The 19,029-nt window shown below is 40.3% G+C and overlaps 1 protein-coding gene across 1 annotated transcript in view; it reads right to left on the bottom strand.

Moving 5' to 3' along the window:
- ARHGAP42 (Rho GTPase activating protein 42) overlaps positions 1–17,807 on the bottom strand; it is a 290,695-nt gene extending 272,888 nt beyond the window's left edge. Inside the window, exon 1 of the mRNA XM_060103053.1 lies at positions 17,197–17,807. Coding sequence (XP_059959036.1) covers positions 17,197–17,350 — 154 coding nt within the window. The 5' untranslated portion in view covers positions 17,351–17,807. The remainder of the gene's footprint in view (positions 1–17,196) is intronic.
- Positions 17,808–19,029: the final 1,222 nt, after the last annotated feature.

The following is a 19,029-nucleotide window of genomic DNA, read 5'->3' as shown; positions in this document are numbered from 1 at the left end:
CTGTGTGGGAAATCAATATTACCCACTACAGGAAAAGTACCATAATTGGGATCACTGTAGCTGTGGGTATAAACCCTTTAAGGTTCTTGAAACACATTACTAATTTACACTGCTATCAGCAGCATAATGAAAGAGTCTTAGTACACCCTAATTAGCATAAGGCATTTAAAAAAATATTTTGGCTAATTTGATAGAAAATGGATACCTTACTCATATTCATTTGCATTTCTGTGACCCCTGGTAAAGGTTAACAGCTGTATTTATCCTTCAGCTAATCAACTGTCCTGTGTCTAATGCTCACTTATCTACAGGCCTCCTCACCTTCTTCCCCCTTTTATCTCATAGATACAAACCATTTGGTTTCGGTTATACACGCATCACCAATTTACGTTTATTGAGAAAAAGTTCTTGCTGTACAATATGAACATCTACATTCAAGAGGAAGGAAGAGTTAAGGGAACTCTGAAAGACTAAGCAGAAAAAGTTAGCAAACTGATGAAGGTTTGTAAGAGAATATGGCTCCACAGAAGCCAAGGGAGAAGCAGCTTCAGGAAGCAAGGAGTGGCTGGCAGGGTCAAATATACCACAGTCCAGTAAAAATGATAACCACAGTGTCCTTTGGATTTGACAAGTGGTCACTAGAGTTCTAAGCTTCAGAATATATCAGTGTTAAATTTCCACAAGCTCAACATAACCAGGTATTCATTCAACAGTCACCTGGCCACAAATACGTACCAGGGAGAGTACTAGACATAAAGAAAGAGACAGAGACCACAGTTTAGAGGAACCTGGATTGGAATGTGTGCACATGTACAATTTGAGGGGGGCTGGAGCAGGAGGGGTAAATTTAACAAGCGGTCAGAAAGACCATCTAAAGCCAAAAGATGCCCTAAGGAATGAGTTTCTCCCTCTAACTAATTTAATAAGTAACTCCTTTAAAAAGTACAGTGTTTATAACATATAAAAGATGAAGTAATGTATAATTCAAATAAACTAATAATTTAGGACCCGAAAAGAAACATACAAGAACTAAGTTGTCCATGTTAAGAAAAAGAAGCAATCTAAATGTCCGAGCCTGAAGAAGCTTTAAAAATAGTTATTTCTGATTTCTGGTTAAGTTCAGCGGATGCCACAGCTGTGCTCCAATGACAGAATATGTTGGGGCTCCCCAAACTCGTGTCACAATGTATATATCACAGGCTTCATTTCAGGACAACAGATGAATGCAGATTTTAGGCAGGAAAAATTCTTTAAAAGATGAAAGTCTTATTCGATCACATAGCTGATACATGATCCAATTTCCTTTGGGTGAACTGCGGCAAACTGCAGATGTTTCTTTACTCAAAATGGAACCCACTCTGGTTTCACTTACATTTCATATGTAGACTGCTTTAAATTACTTACGCAGAAGTATCACCTTCACCTGAGAACTTTTAGCCATAAATATGCTAAGAATAAAAATATGCAGAAGCAAGGAAAATATCTGATATAATGGTATTAATTTATATACAAATGGTATATATGTTATTACTGTATATTTTTAAGTGTGTTCATGTGGACATAGAAGGCTAAATGAAAAACAGTTTATCATCATAGAAAGGCACTGAAAATGTTTCCCATTTTAAACATTTTTTATATTGAGATTACTTCATTTTTTCTGCTAAATGTTATAATGTGATGATAATATCAACCATTTGCTGATTTCTGTGTGCCAGGCACTATGCTAGGTATATCTCACAAGATACTTAATCCTCATGAAAAAAAGTAAGGATTATTATTATTATCCCCATTATAAAAATGAGGAAACCATGGCTTAAGAAGGAGAGTGACTTACTAGGGCCACTCAGCATACAAGCACGCACACACACACACACACACGCACGCACACACACACACACACTCACTCACTCAATATCTAATACAGTATCGAGTGCCTGAAGTGTGGTAGGTGACCACTAAGTGTTTCCTGAATACTTCTGACTGGATGAAGAATGGACATCCAGATTCTTAGATGAGATCCTTATGCTGTGTTGACTGCTATAATGGAGGCATGTGCAAGTCACTCTGTGAAACAGAGAAAGGGTGTCTAGAGGAAACAAAGGGTACACATGGTACCCACTAAGTCCTAACACCAAGCAGTAATAACCCACACACCACACAATATCAGCAGCATGCCCTCAGTAAATGTGAGCCCAGAAAAGCTGGGGCTCTGTCTGTTCCGTATTTCCAGGGCCTAGAGCAGTATCAGACATACAGCAAGTGCTAAATAAATATGCTGAATGAATATGTGAGTAAACGTTCCATTTCCTCTTTCTTCTCCACACCTCTTCTGGCCCATCACATTATGTTCTTTATATTTTCTCCTTGTTTTCTCCTCTCTACTCTTCTTGCCACTCTTTGCACATATGTAAAAATTGTTATTATCCTATATTTACATTATGAGATTTTTAAATACTTATCCATCTATAATGAAAATTAAAAGAACACGGAATGTTTCCTCCTTAAATATCCACCAAATCATTCTGTTTTCTCTAATAAAACATAAGGGCCATATCTGAATTTGTTATGGGAAGTTATAACTTTGCTTTAAATATACATTTAGCTCTCAAAGTGCTTTCCATCATAAGAATGTAACATATATGCTTATAAACCTATTAAATTTCTATTTATAATGGGAAGTTCCAACACAGAGTTACCATATGACCCAAAAATTCCACACCAAGGGATATATCCAAGAGAATAAAAACATATGTCCACACAAAAACAGGTATCTGAACGTTTATAGCATTACTCCTAATAGCAAAAAAAAAAAAAAAAAAAAAGAAACAACCAAAATGTCCATCAACTCATTGGAGTTAAACTCATTTGTTTATCCAACTCAATGAATAAACAAAATGTGGTGGTATATTCACACAACTGAATACTTGGCAATGAAAAGGAATAAAGTACCAATACATGCTAAAATACAGGTGAACCTTGAAAACATACTAAGTGAAAGAAGTCAGTTACAAAAGGCCACAGATTGTATAATTCCATTTACACAAAAAGTCCAGAGCAGACAAATCACAGAAACAGATAGTATAGTAGTAACAGTTGCCAGGGGCTAGGGAAGAGAGAGAATAAGGAGTGACAGCTAATGGGTGTGGGGTTTCTTTTAGGGCAATGAAACTATTCTAAAATTACATAGTAGTTCCAAAATATATATTAAAAACAAACTCATGCAACTCAATAGCACAAAAAGATAAAAATAAAAATCTGACTTAAAAATAAGCAGAGAAGCCGAATAGACGTTTTTCCAAAGAAGATGTACAAGTGGCCAAGAGGTACATGAAAAGGTGCTCAACATCACTGATCACTGGGGAAATGCAAATCAAAACCACCTCATCAAAAACCATCAAAAAGAGGAGAGATAGGGGGCTTCCATGGTGGTGCAGTGGTTGAGAGTCCGCTTGCCGATGCAGGGGACACGGTTCGTGCCCCAGTCCGGGAAGATCCCACATGCCGCGGAGCGGCTGGGCCCGTGAGCCATGGCCACTGAGCCTGAGCGTCCGAAGCGTGTGCTCTGCAACGGGAGAGGCCACAAGAGTGAGAGGCCCGCGTACCAGGAAAAAAAAAAGAGGAGAGATAACAAGTATTGGTGAGAATGTGGAGAAAAGGGAACCCTTGGGCACTGTTGGTGGGAATGTAAATTGGTTAAGCCACTATGGAGGCTCCTCAAAAAATTAAAAATAGAACTACCATATGATCTAGCAATCCCACTTCTGGGTATATATCCAAAGGAAACGAAAACAAGATATCAAAGAGATATCTGCACTCCCATTTCCACTGCAGCATTATTTACAGTCACCAAGATATGAAAAAACCTAGTTGTCCATCAATGGCTGAATGGACAAAGAATATACATACACACAATGGAATATTATCAGCCATGGGAAAGAAGGAAATCCTGCCATTTGCGACAACACGGATGAACAGAGAGAGCATTATGTTAAGTGGAATAAGCCAAACAGAGAAAGGCAAATACTGCATGGTATCACTTATACGTAAAGAAAAAAAAAAAAAAATCAAACTCATAGAAGCAGAAAGTAAATTGGTGGTTGCCAGGGGCTAGAGGGTAGGAGAAATACGGAGAGGTTGGAGAAGGGATACAAACTTTTAGCTATTAGATGAATAAAGTAGGAGAATATAACATAAAACATAGTGACTATAGTTAGTAACACTGTATTATACAACTGAAATTTGCTAAGAGAGTTGAACTTAAATGGTCTCACCAAAAAATAAAAAATAAATAAATATGCAAGATGATGGATAAGTTAACTAGCTGGCAGGAATCCTTTGGAATTCTTTTACAATGTGTACGTATATCAAATCACTAGTATGTACACCTTGTCAATTATACCTCAATAAAGCTGAAAAAAATTTTAATAAGGGCTTCCCTGGTGGCGCAGTGGTTGAGAGTCCGCCTGCCGATGCAGGGGACACGGGTTCGTGCCCCTATCCCGGAAGATCCCACATGCCGCGGAGCGGCTGGGCCCGCGAGCCATGGCCGCGGAGCCTGTGTGTCCGGAGCCTGTGCTCCGCAACGGGAGAGGCCACAGCAGTGAGAGGCCCGCGTACAGCAAAAAAAAAAAAAAAAAAAAAAAAAAATTTTAATAAAATTAGACAATGGTGATAGTTGCACAACTCTGTAAATATAAGAAAAACCAATGGATTGTACACTTTTAAAAGGATGAATTTTATGGCAGTGAACTATACCTCAATAATGCTATTTAAAAAGTGAATGACATTTTTAAAAGAAGGCATTTCCATACAATTAAAATCAACACTTTGAAATGGCATCTGGAAAATAACACATGCAATGCTTTGTTACAAATAGGAAACAACATAAATTGTCTGTGCAATTACACTTTCTTAGAAACATCTCTTGTACTTGAGCCTAACATATTACCGTCACTGCTGAAGAGAAAATTCATTTTTAATACACATATTAATTCTTTGAATAAGCCTGCTCTAATCAATCTCATTCTGGTAAATCTACATCCTATGCTACCAGTTTTTTCACTAAGATATTTATCTTCATATAGAAAGTTTTGGAATTGGTTTCAATATTAAATGGAGTGACAATCTGGGGATTTCTGCATCTCTAAACATTAGTTTGACACAACTTCCTACCTATAAGTTCAGTCATGTAATGGGCATTGACAAAAAATGTATCATATGTCCAGCTCCAGATCCCAAAGACCTGGTACGAACTCTTTCAGAGCTGACTTTCTAGAGAGAAAAACAGGCAAATAATCAAATCAGCATGATGATCACCATGTTTTTTACAAAATCACAAAATCTCTGATGTGGAAAAGTCCTTAAAAAGCTAGCTACACCATTCCATGGAAGCAATGGCTTACTCCCGCTGCAAGTTACGTGCATGGTACCAAGTAATGACACATGGCCCACGTCCACAGCTCTCTCACATCAACATTAAATCCAGTGCTCTCTCAACATATATTGTACATCTGTCCTGGCAAGGTAAAGATTTTGCTTAGAAAAGCCACCTCACATTCTTTTTTGAATAAAATATGGTGGCAGTTGTTGTTCATAATTTGGTCTCAACATTAGCTAGAAATTAGATAGATGAGAAAATTAATATTTAATATCAAGTATCATACATTGTGCTAAATACTTTACATGTGTTATCTTATTTAATGCTGCAAATATGCATATGAAATAAATATTACTTCCATATTATAGACAAGGAAAAGCACAAAAGAAGCCAAGTGACTTGCTCACAGCCATGTAGCTAATAAGTGACAGCACTGGGATTGAAAAGCATTGCTCTGATTCTGAAGCCCAGGCTCTTTCTACTCCACCAGGTTGACTGCTGTTAAGGTTAAATCTTCAATGAACCTACTTAACATTAAAATGTTCTAATGATTAAAGATTAAACATTATCAGCACTGCGCATGTGTGAATCACACTAAACTTAGCTGAAGATCAACCCCTCTGTTTCTTTAAACCAGATTTAATGTTCAGATTATTTGGATAAGTTGGGATTACTTTAAAGTAACATATGTTCTGACAGAAATGCAAAACACAATCTCAAACAAGAAACAAGTCAGCCTAAGCTGTAACTTAAGGACTTAAAGTGGGAAGAGTATCTTGCAACTGACATCTTGCTTCTCCTCTCTCCTCCCCTCATCAGTGGGTGTGACAAAACATCACGCTCAGCCAGTCACAAATACTCACTGAATTCTAGTTTCCATTAGAGCAGTCTGAGGCGCCAAGGCAATTATGGGAGAAAAAAAAAAAAAAAAAAACATGCATCCAACAGTTTAAACCTGACAAATATGAAAGTTCTCATTCACTTGCTACTACTATCCCTTGTTCAGGCTTATTCAGGATCTCTATTTTCTTTCTTTATCCCCTGAAGACTGGGCTTTTTCAGCCCTTGCTTTACTTTCCAAACTGTCCCTAAAGTCCAGACTTCCTGTTCATCATTCCTTACTTGCCCCAGCCCCAGGGTAGAGCTTCCCTTAAGCTCACAGATCGCTTAAGAAAAAAAATTTTTTTAATAATCTATTTTAACTTTAGGGTACCACCTAGATATACTCTCCTGGCAATTCTGACAACAATTCAATCACACCACCTTTCCTGGATCAACCAGCTTACAGGTTCAATTCAATTTTCTCACTGAGCCAACTGAATTTCCTCTTCAATACCTAATTCAATGTTCTTTTTTTCCCATAACTCCCTGTTCCCAGATCCTCCAGCAACACCCTACCAGTCTTATCATTTTCTTTTCTCACCAATAATCACTAGGATGATCTCACCACAAACATGACATTTACAAAACATCTGTGCAGCATAAGAAACACCTCAGAAAGCACTCTTCTAAGCCACTGTCTGCCTTCAATGCAGAAATCAATGTGGAAAAAAGATCTCTCATCTGCATTTTGGCCTGTTATATTACGTGAAATTACCCAAGTATTTATTTCACTTCTGACAAGTCCAAGTTACGACTGTCACTTTCAACAAGTTTTATAGACCGCTGACCTAAGCCAGTAGAATCAAAGTACCGGCAGATACATCAATAAAGTCTCAAAATCTACACTGCTGATTCAGGATTATCCCTAAATGGCAGCCCAATGCTTCCTTGTTCCTTGGTTCCCAGATCATAATAGATAATTATTTATCTGTTTAAAAGTAAAAAGCTAGGGCCTCCCTGGTGGCGCAAGTGGTTGAGAGTCCGCCTGCCGATGCAGGGGATACGGGTTCGTGCCCCGGTCTGGGAGGATCCCATATGCCGCGGAGCGGCTGGGCCCGTGAGCCATGGCCGCTGAGCCTGCGCGTCCGGAGCCTGCGCGTCCGGAGCCTGTGCTCCGCAACGGGGGAGGCCACAACAGTGAGAGGCCCGCATACCGCAAAAAAAAAAAAAAAAAAAAAAAGTAAAAAGCTAAATCAAAACCATGCCACATCTCCTAAATCACTTCCTACCAAACAGACTTAATTTGGGGGACAAACAAACGCATGCTTTAGCATTCTATTAAAGCATTTCCATCTCAATCATCTTGTCTGTGGAGTATGATAATAACACTGACAAGAACCTGTTAAAGTTAAGCCTTGAAAAAAAGCTGAAGTTATCTGGATTACAAAGATCCTGCCTAAAGCAAATGAAAATAATGTTCCATTTTTAAATTATTTTATTATGCATTTTGTCCATTGGCCCACATGAAAACCCTACAACGAATATACAGCAAATGCTACTCCCACTGTTTATGAAAATAGGGTCTAGGACAAATGGCTTGTACCCATGCCACTAGTTAGTGGCAGCAGCAGGACTAGAATGAAGTTCTACCTCCTGATGCTCTCTGCTGTCCCCTGGATTACCCAGTCCTAAAAGTCAGTACAACCAGGCCAGAGCAGTTACAGTTGAAGCCTGATGGGAGAAATATTAAAGAACAAACTTGCAGTCCCCATTCCCTGGCTCATTCACTCCACAGATAATGAAAATCCTCCTCCATATAATGTTCTTAGTAAAATGTAAACTGGTTCATGTTCACAATTACTGAGTATCCACAATGCAGTCAGATTAGAATACAGATAACCTTGGCACCTAGAAGTTTATATTCAAAAGACTAAGTAAAATCTAATAAACAGAGACACACAGTGAGTACTCTCTGTGACTGCAGAGGCATAGACAGGAGTAAAACAGCTACAAGGCAAAGGACTGTCTTAGACTGCTGACAACACCACAAGCTAGTAGAGGCAAAAAAGATCCTCCCTTAGGGCCTTCAGAGGGAGCATGGCCCTGCCGACACCTTGACTTTGGATTTTGGCCTCCAGAACTGTGAGAGAATAAATTTCTGTCATTTTAAGCTACAAAAAAGAATTATTTCATATCTACATACATACATACATATATACATACACACAGAGACACACACACTGAAGGCGTATTAAGGCAGGCAGAGAACATCACATTTAAGATACTGTGAGCACAGAATTGCAGGACTAACCAAATGTTAGGATCTGGGTGGAATGAAAAGAACACCAGCTTAAAAATGGGGTTTAGGACTTCCCTGGTGGCGCAGTGGTTGAGAGTCCGCCTGCCGATGCAGGGGACACGGGTTCGTGCCCCGGTCCGGGAAGATCCCACATGCCGCGGAGCGGCTGGGCCCGCGACGAGCCGTGGCCGCTGAGCCTGCGCGTCCGGAGCCTGTGCTCCGCAACGGGAGAGGCCACAACAGTGAGAGGCCCGCGTCCCGCAAAAAAAAAAAAAAAAAATGGGGTTTAAAAACTGGAGAAGAAGGAAACTGGAAGCATTAGAAAGACTCGGCTGTTTCTCTCTAAGATGAGCAGGTGGATGAGGATATAACTGAACAAATGAGAACACAAAGAGAACAAGCTGCAGGAGGAAGAACTTTGTCTTAACACACTGAGTCTGAGGGGCCCGCAGCACATCCAGGTGGTGATAGGTAGCAGGCTGGTGAAAATCAGACGCAGAGCTCAGGAAAAGGAGGTCAGAGCTGATGCCCTGGCAGCAGATGCTATCACATAAGGAAAGCAAACAGTAAAAGGACTCAGGAGGAATCCTTGCGCACTACCAACATTTAAGAGAAGGATAGAAGAAATAAGGAAGAGAGATTCAACAACAGTGCATACTGAGAAAGAGGTGCCATGACGCCTCTGGGATCCAGAGGAAGTAATAACGTTAAAAAAGGGTCACGTGAGGAAAACCAGGATTGCTATGCAGTCACTACAAGCCTGCGAAAGTCCCTTCCTATCACCTATGTTGACATCATTTTTTCAGGAGTACACAACTTTCTCCAATCTTCTCCAAATGGTGTACCCCTTAAAAATTCACACCTATTATCTCTTATGTTGACAATTTTTAATTGTCCCTCATATTTTCTGCAACCAACTTTTAAAACAACTGGAATCTCTTATTCCTTTGATTCTCAGTGTCACATAATAATTTTTTCATAGACGGCACAAAAAAGTCTGAAACAAGTTCCAAAACCACAATATTTTAATTGCTTTCACAACTCACTTTGATCTGCTTCTCCTTGCTAATCTCTCCCACCACTCCTTTTGTATTTGTTTTGTTTTGTTTTGTTTGGGGCCGTATCTTTCATTCAGACATTTTAAGGAATAAAAAATTAAATAATGAAAAAGAGAAAATTCTCAAAGCAAAGCAAAATCAATTTACAGTTTCCATTTGAAAGGGGATAAATACACTATACAGAATACTCATTTCATGTATCACAAACACGTATCAGTTTTCTAAATTAAATCATCACTCTTCCTGTGTACTAAAGAGAGAACTGAAGCTGGGTCTTTCATTTGGATAAACTCCAGTATATGTGTACACATGAGGGAATACTTTTGGCATGTCTTTCATAAACTAGCAAGCAGTATGGCTTTTTAGATTTGCGTGAGGAAATACAGAAATTCCACTACTGAGAAATGTGTCTGACTTCCAAATGAAAGGGGTCATTTTGTGTCTACCCAAAGTAAAGTCAAGTTTACTTTCCCTGAGTAAAGTGAAGTTTCAGGGAAAGTACTATCAGTGTAGCAAGGTTATGTCAATTGTGCATTTCTTCCCAATACTTTCATACCACCCAACATTGAGAATCACCCCAGGATGGTTCCTCATCCTTCACAAAATACAAGATGCTCGCCATTATACCTGATAATCACCCAAATCAGATAAACCAACAACATAAAAAATGTCATGTTTTGGCATTTTAAAAATAGTATTAGACATAGAGACATTTACCACAAAATCTAAACATTGGAAGTGAAAAATCTGTAATACTTAATATAAAATAATCTACAAAGAGTTAACTGTTAGTCTTATCCTAGCCTTTTCCCATAATGTTCCATGTAAAAATTACAATTAGACAAATTACTCTCAAATGAAAGGTTCAAAATCCTAGAAAAGTAGGGCTTATTTTTTCTTCTTTTATGCATACACTCCTCTGCAACGAAGGAAAAAGGTTGGAAAAACTGACAGATTATCAGCTACTGTATGGTACCTTACTATTCCACAATTCACTTTTTCTAAAACAAATCACTTTCCTTACACAGAGTATTGTACGTGCGTGTTTTGCTGTAACACTTTCTTCAGCTTTATAACTGGATTCTTGATTATAAAATCAGAAAACTGCAGATATGAACAATGGCATGTTCTGATGAACCAAACATTCCGGTTAGCTGTAATCCTACAGAGAAGGCTCCACAGTACCAGAAATATCCAGGCCACGTTTAAATCCACCTGGCCAAAAACAAAACCATTAAAGTAACCACATTTCCATTGTCTGTCCTGCTATCATCCTGCCCCAAGGGCCATTAAGATTAACAAATATTATGGAAGTCACTACACTTATACGAAACCCAGCCATGAAACTCAGAATATGGCAGCTGCAAAAGATGAAGCACAGACTCCTTGAACTAGAGAGCCAGGTGCTCGGCAACTGGTTTTCCTTTTCAGGATGAAAGTCAGCAAGAAGCAGGTAGCAAGTCCTTGGTTGGTAAGGCCAGATCCACTTGAGATACACTCTGAGGAGGATTAGATGCTGGGCAGAGATTCAGCAGGCTGGAGGAAAAAGGAAGACTGGCAGAGCTGCAAACTGAACCGGGTGGGCAGCAGGTGCAGCCATGGTGAAGCTGGCACCTGCCAAGATGCTGAAATGAGCAGAAATGACCATCCAGACAAGACAGCGGGGATGGCTGGGGCCAGAACAGGTGGCAACCACAGCTCTGGCAAGAAACAATATTCAGGAAAGAGATTCAAGACTAAGTAACCCCCTTTCCTTCACCCTTTCTCATCTGTCCATAATAAACATTTCATTGGTGCATAATATTTACTGAATGTGGCTTAATAGCCTGAAAACTTTAATATTTTTCTTTATAAATCCAGAGAAAAGATTACCACTCTACATATACATTACTTGAATAAAATTACACTTGGCACCAAAGCAATACTGAATGTAAGCTTTATTATTTTTTTCTTATATAATTGGAGAAATGCTTCTTAAGCATCATCATGAGCACGATTAACATTGTGCTCTAAGAAATGTTAATAATTGAAAGCATGTTTGTTAAAGCAGCTTTTCAGTGACTTCAAAGTTTCGTGGTTACCTGAGTTTTCTGCATGCTCAGAGTATCTTGATCATAACTGTCATAGGAAGCAGTGTAAAAGGTGGTTATTGCTAAGCCATTCTCCTCCAAGAGACAGAAAACATGTTCTGTTCTCCCAGCAACCCACTCCTTTCTAACAGGACAACCCCTCAATTACTGTCTGTGGAAAAAGGAAATCCAATGGAAATAAAGATACTGTTAAAGGGTACCAATTAAGCTCATGTAGACAATCAGAGAGAGGTAGACGGTAGTACTCAGCCAGCCCAATTTAATTCCACTTTGATGGGCGCCAAGGCTCCCATTTAAATTAACACAAGTCTAACTGCTCTTACTCATACATGTCTCTGAAGAAGAACCTTAAAGCACCACATTCCTCATCTACCAGTTCCTAAATTAATTACAGTTCATTTGAAAGATACAATTATTTCTGCTCATTTAACTCAAATTCTAATGAATAACTATAAGAACCAAATGAATAGTGGAAGTAACTACACATCCACACCTATGACTAGGCTGCCCAGCTAAACAAGCAAAACAACATTAGTGGAATAAGCAACGGTGAAGTAGCTCTTGCAGGGTAAACAAGAATCTACAGTGAGTTCCGGTAAACCAAATAAAACCTAGGTGCAAATTAAAATACCAAAAATAGCCTAAAACAATAGTAGTTCTCACTAAAAGCTGAAGGATGACCAAGTAAATAGTGCAATAACTACATAAGAAAGTCTAATTCCTTAAACTTGTCATTGTTCCTCCCTTTTATTTAACTCCTTCCCTGTGCCATCAAAAACTGGTAGCAAAGTGGACCCTGAACACACACAAAATAGAGACGGGCTTAAAGTGAAACACAGCAAATGGAAGGCAGGAGTACCTCACCCTTTCCAAGATAGTTCAATGTGGCCTTGGCATTTAGGGTTATCTTTCATACTAAACAACTACTTTATCCCCAGATCACAACTGCACCATGACAATATACTTCCAACTGAGGTCTGTGGCCACAGAGAGTAGACACCTTTAAGAAACTATGTGCTTCCCAAATGAACTTATCTATGAAACAGACTCACAGACACAGAGAACAGACTTGTGGTTGCTGGGGGTGGGGGGGTGGGGGGGTGGATTAGGAATTTGGGATTAGCAGATGCAAACTACTATATAGAGAATGAATAAACAACAAGGTTCTACTGTATAGCACAGGGAACTATATTCAATATCCTGTGATAAAACATAATGGAAAGAATATGAAAAAGAATGTATACGTATGACTGAAACACTTTGCTGTACAGCAGAAAGTAACATAACATTGCAAACCAACTATACTTGAATAAAATAAACTGTGTGCTTCCTCTTGCTAATGTCTTAATTAACTGCATATTCTACATCAATTTATGAGTGACCAACTTCTACCACTCAAATAGGTGTCCTTCTTATTTGTGTCATGGATCGCTAGTGCCAGGAACAACTGCTTTAAGAACAGAGGCAACACAACCAAGAAATAAAGTTTGTGAGAGAGACAAGGCCATGATCAGGACAAGCTGATTCTGAAGAACTGTACTTTCAATCAGGAAAACGAGAAAATGAATCATCAACACACACAAGATATTATCAAGTCTTTATATGAGAGAAAATGTCATTTCAGCAAAATAACATCATCCATTGGCTAAATGTAGTTTAAAAGTTTTGAATTGGTTTCACAGTATTATTTATATTTAATGTGTAAACTGATTTGTTTTTAAGATTGCATGAATAAGCATAAGAATTATAGTTTCATGCAGGTATATTTTTAACTACATAATTAATAAAATTATATTAGAGTCCACTAACTTTTTTTTTCTTTGAAAGAAGTCCAGCCATACAAGGTTGAGAAACACTCTCCTAAAGGTAGAGGAAATACCTGGCCAATTCCACCTTAAGGTAATGAGAGGAAGTGGACAGTGATAAGAAAGGAGGGATGGCCAAGATGCTGCTGGGCAGGTGGGAGAAAAGAATGTGGACATGCTTAGGCTCTCTCCACCCAATCAATTCCATCAATTCGACTCAATGAGTAAAATTCCATTTCTGCCTTATTTTCCCCCTCTTTTTCTCTTCTTTTCTTGGGAGGGAGGGTCTGTCTATTCTTGTAAAGACAAAGCTCTACTCAACGATGGTTCTTTGAATTCAAAAGTATAAAAAGAGAAAGTAAAGGGGGAATTATATGAGAAAGCCATTTTGAAATGTTTCTTTGGATATAATCTATAAAAGGAGAAAATTAATAAGCAAAACTAGCCTATAATTTCACAACCCAAATTTTAAGACTGGTACCGGTTAAAGGAACAAAGTTCATAGAGTAACATTTGATAAAAAGGGTGGAGATTGAGTCATACAGCATGAACTAGAACCCAATTCACCTGTATCATATATTCTCAAATACCACGCACCAAATGTCTATATGGCATGTACAAAATGAACAAATAATCCTACTGGTAAGATTTTTATAGAAGCTCCCTTATTTTACAGGAAAGGTAGGACCCAGAGATTAAGTTATTTGCTAATTATCACAGAGCATTTGACAGCACCAGAACTTAAACTCAGGTCTACGTTAAGTCACTATGTTAACTCACTTAGTTAACTGTCACCCATTTTCGCAGAGTGGATATGAATGTGAAATGCAATAATTCATCTTAAAAATATGGTAAGTATTGGGCTTCCATGGTGGCGCAGTGGTTGAGAGTCTGCCTGCCGATGCAAGGGACACGGGTTCGTGCCCCAGTCCGGGAGGATCCCACATGCCACGGAGCAGCTGGGCCCGTGAGCCATGGCCGCTGAGCCTGCGCGTCCGGAGCCTGTGCTCCGCAACGGGAGAGGCCACAACAGTGAGAGGCCCGTGCACAGCAAAAAAAAATATATATATATATATGATAAGTATCCTACATATATTATTTAAAATTCAAAGTTATTGTTATTTAAAACTATTTAGAATTTTAAAATTTAAAATTCAAAGTCAAGGTCCTCATTTATATGTATCCTTCAAAGTACTCTACTAAAGAAATGCACATCCTGAACAAAAGATTAAGGAGCATATGTGACTCCTACTGGAACAGTAAAGCATGTATTACCCAAGAGAGCATGCCAAGACTTTCACCAGAAAAGTTATTAACTAGGTTGGAAATAATATAAGATGCTTAGAAATGCAATGATGATTGTCAGCTCAGGAAAGTCTTATTAAGAAACCATTAATTATAAATGAAAATGAAAGCAAAGTGCTACAAATAAATCTGAAATGGATAATGGATACACTTATTGAAACAGCACGTATGGAGAAAGGAAAGGCATAGTTTAAGGTTAGGGAAAGTGAAGGCTTCCTAGGGCAGAAAGGAAAAACAGTCAGAAGGGGCAGGACTGGGGGAAGGAGGGCTCCTTGGTGGATCTTTGGGATAGAATTAAGCTGGCTTCAAGTCCTTTAGACACACTCCGATTCTCCTACAGGAGCAGCTTCAGAGAGCAGGCATTTAGCAGCTGCAGCCTAGCCTCAGAGCATCCTCCCCAAGGGACAGAAGGTCGCTTGGTGGGAAGAAAGCAGCACCATCATGTGACTTCAAGGGTTTCTCAGCTCCAGATCTTTCCCATTTGGAAGCTAATGTTGGGAATTCGTTTAACAAGGAATAAAACGTTTTCTTTCTACTACAAGAGAAGTAATAATCAAATGTTAGTTAACGTAATGTACTCTCATCACAAACCTAAGAATCCTAGAAAGACAGGTTGTATATTTAAGCGTACAAGTTCAAGTTCATGAGGCAGGGTCTGTGTGTTCAAGGAACTTACACTCTCCAGACTTCTTCACTTATGAATGGAAGAACAAACCTATAAATATGGGAATCACCTGATTTTTGCAAGGTTCGATTCAATCGTAGTAAAGTTCATAACATTACTAGTAAAACAATGCATGTTTCAGAGGTTTTATCACAGCTATGTGTTTTCAACTTTTGAAGCAACAGAACCGATCTCCAGCAGAGCAAGAGGAAAATGTCATTTGTAGACCATATGGTTGCTCCAGCAAGAGTCAGCCTGGCATTCAACACTGAGATGGGGAAACTCTTTTTGAAAAGGCATCATGCTCCCTACGACGCAGAGGCTAGTCCAGAGACCTCAAGTGGAATTTGCAAATCAGAAAGAAGGAGAGTTCACATTTGTGTATACATAAGATGGACAGAACTGCAGATAAACCAGTAGTTTTCACAAATCAGTAAATACTATCATTATCAGTTGCCTCAAATTCAGAAATTAAGTGAATGTAGACATAGAACATTATTTCCTTTACCCTGGTTAAGTAACACAAGTGATAAGTAGATGTTTTCACATTTGGGAGGGTAAAATAAAAAGCATTTGGGAGCACACTAATTTCAAGACATTTTGCTAAGATTCAACCTTAGTACGAATACATACTTCCAAATAGAGATCAGATGCTAATGTTGTCTTAGTTTCAGACACATGCACATGTCCATCATGTTGTTACTGACCTTGCACTTGACATATCAATGATGCTTCCCCTACCTATGTCCTGGGAAATGCTAGATGGATCACCCAAAGGCCTCTCCACCTTAACAAAAATATCTCGCTCACCTATGGGAGGCCAGAATTTCCAGGGGTTCGTTACAGAGGCTTTCAGAAACTTTTATTAAAGTGCAAATAGGTCCTGGGGAAGGTAACTAAACAAATTAAGCCTTATCATTTAGTCAGTCAACTCTGTAAGAGAAACTCTAGAGTTTCTTTTACTAAGACTCTCATAGGTCCTAGTAATTGAAAATGAAGATCCAGGGGACGCAGGAAGTACAGAAAATCTGAACAGGAGGTGTGTGGGAAAGGAGGTGGGAGAATCTCCTAAAGGCAATCTTTACTTTCTATAGATCATCAGAAGTTCTGATTGGTCTTTAGCCACTGAACTCTCCTCCCCAGTGACTGGACCAACACCAGTTACAATGCAAACCAAAAATTAAGACGCACAAAAATCTTGTAAAGAGATAAGATCCACTGGTGCCGCTCTGTCTTCATCTTACTAAATCGCAAAGCTACAAATCTATATATGTTTTTAAAAGGCCAATTCAATGACTGATTGTGCCCAATGAAGTGCCACTGAGGTACGTAAGAAATTAATCATTTTCTCTGAATATCACTAAAACTAGCTTCATTTTTATCCTTACGATAAACTCTCGAATCCCTCCTTAAGGACTTTTTTTAAAAGTGTTCAAACTAGGCACAGTAAAGTTACAAAAAAGACCAATAGTCCCCAACATTTTTCTAGGAGCGTTATACAAAAAGATGACTTTGAACAACTTTCCTCAGGATATACTCCGGGGTCTAGTAGAGACAGACCTTTCCCTTCTCTGTAGACTTGGGAGTAAATAAGTCAAGAACACCTACGAACAAACTTTGTTGGTCACCAGCAGGGGAGCTCTTCAGCTTTTGTCCCCAAACCCATTCAAACAAAAGAAGCTTCTCTTCCTCCAACACACCCCTCAGACCCACACCCCGGGGGGACTCTCCAGATCCCCGCGCCCTCTCCACCCATTCCCCGCCGGGGGAACTTACTCCTCAGCGCCCCGATGAGCAGAGAGCCGTCCTTAATGAGCTCTTTGATGAACTTGTTGGTTCGCTCCAGCTCAATCTCGTGACACTGCAGGCGCTCCCTGAAATCCGGGCTGTCCAAGTAGGAGTCGCTGAACTCCAGAGTCGGCAGCCCCATGGCACAGGCACTGCCAGCGGCCGCCGAGGACACGTCCGGGCCGGCGGTCAGGGTGGGGACAGCCGGCGACCGCGGCCGGCTCCGGGGACGCGCGATCGCGGGGAACTAGCCGGGACGCAAGGGGACGCGCAGGGGAAACGGGTCCCGCGCGCCGCGCCGCCTGAGCGGGGCTCCGCGGCGCGCGGACGCCTCCGGGCTCAGGCTTCTTCCCCGGAGGCGAGGCGAGCGCACACACGCGAGGCGGGCCGAGGCGCGGGTCCGCTCAGGTCGTTGTCACCCGGACGCATCGTCGCCGAGAGCACGGAGGCCGCGGAGGCTCAGGGCCGCGGCCGGAGCAGGAAAGTTCTCTCACGGCGCGCAGACACTTCCGGCAGCTCCGCTATCCTGCTCCCTTGACAGTCGTTTGCGCTGGGAGTCAGAAGCGCCCAGCCGCCCCTCCGGCCGGGCCGGGGAAACCCTCCCCCTCGCTGGACGCAGGCTCAGAGCGCACGCAGACCCGGCCGGGCTCGGAAACCCTCCTCCCGCCGCCCCGCCCCTCCTCCCGTTTATCCTCCTGCCCCCGCCCGTCCGCACTTAGCTCCCGGGCGCTGCTCAGTTGCCGCGCGACAGCGCTCCTGCCTGCGCCCGGGGATTAACTCTGCCCCTCCTGGGCGGCCGCTCCCCCTAGCCCGCGGTGACACTTCGGGGTCCGCCACCCCACAAAATGATCTCCAACTCCCAACATGCCTCCCTACCCTTGCCTCACCACCCACTCCCTGTAATTCTCTGGGACAGAAGCCAACGTTAACTTTCTCTAAAGTTTGAAGCCTGGTTGGAAGATGCTAACTTTCGAGCGTTAGTTTAGATTTTGCTTCTCGAGTCTGCACTGAATGCATATATATTCCAGGTTGAAAAGTTTTACTTTTTCCCACCGTTCACTGCATTGATCCTAGAAAGTCAGGTTTTTTTATATTCAAAACGAAAAGCTACATAGGCCTAAGGCTGTTTGTTGTTGTTTTTCTTAGTTGCTGTGAAGGTGGGAAGATTTTAGGTCGTTTTTATTCCCCAAACAAGCACCTCGGACTTAGGTGTTCCTCTTGTAGAAGAATAACTATTTGTATCACAATACAACTTTTTATCGTCACCTTGATGGAATTGCCCCAAAAGCATGGAGCTTTTCAAACTGTTGAAGTTGGCTGAAGTTCCAAATGAATAGTTACTTCATACCAAGAGGCAGTTATCCCTCTGGTAGAGGATCACCTAATAAATTTCTGTTCTCTCAAAACCTTGACAGCAAAAGAAACTGCTGCTTTACATCTAGTCCTGCCATCATCTATAGGATTTCTGAGAACTCAGTTATTTTTCTTAAGGATCTGCTTTTAATTTCTATGTTTTCATTGCTTCGTCCTTTTGAACCATCTGTTAAAAAAAACTCTTCTACAGATCATGGGAAAAATTCCATTAAAGTGCTTTACATTTTTCCCAATTAAGTTTCAGAATCTGTCAAGACTTTTAGGTTTTTTTTTTTTTAAGTACACATGAACATTTAAAAATAGCATGGAAACCTTAAACCAAGACTGATAAGATGATGTAAACAGTATATTTGATAGCTTTCATTTTATTTTCTTCTGAGCCAGGGAAGTTGGACTTTAACCTTCCATCTATATTTACATCATTAGACCTCAAAATATTGGCAGAAT

This window comes from Mesoplodon densirostris, chromosome 7, assembly GCF_025265405.1.
Source record: "Mesoplodon densirostris isolate mMesDen1 chromosome 7, mMesDen1 primary haplotype, whole genome shotgun sequence".
NCBI classification, from domain to species: domain Eukaryota; kingdom Metazoa; phylum Chordata; class Mammalia; order Artiodactyla; family Ziphiidae; genus Mesoplodon; species Mesoplodon densirostris.
This window is presented reverse-complemented; position numbering and strand designations above follow the sequence as displayed.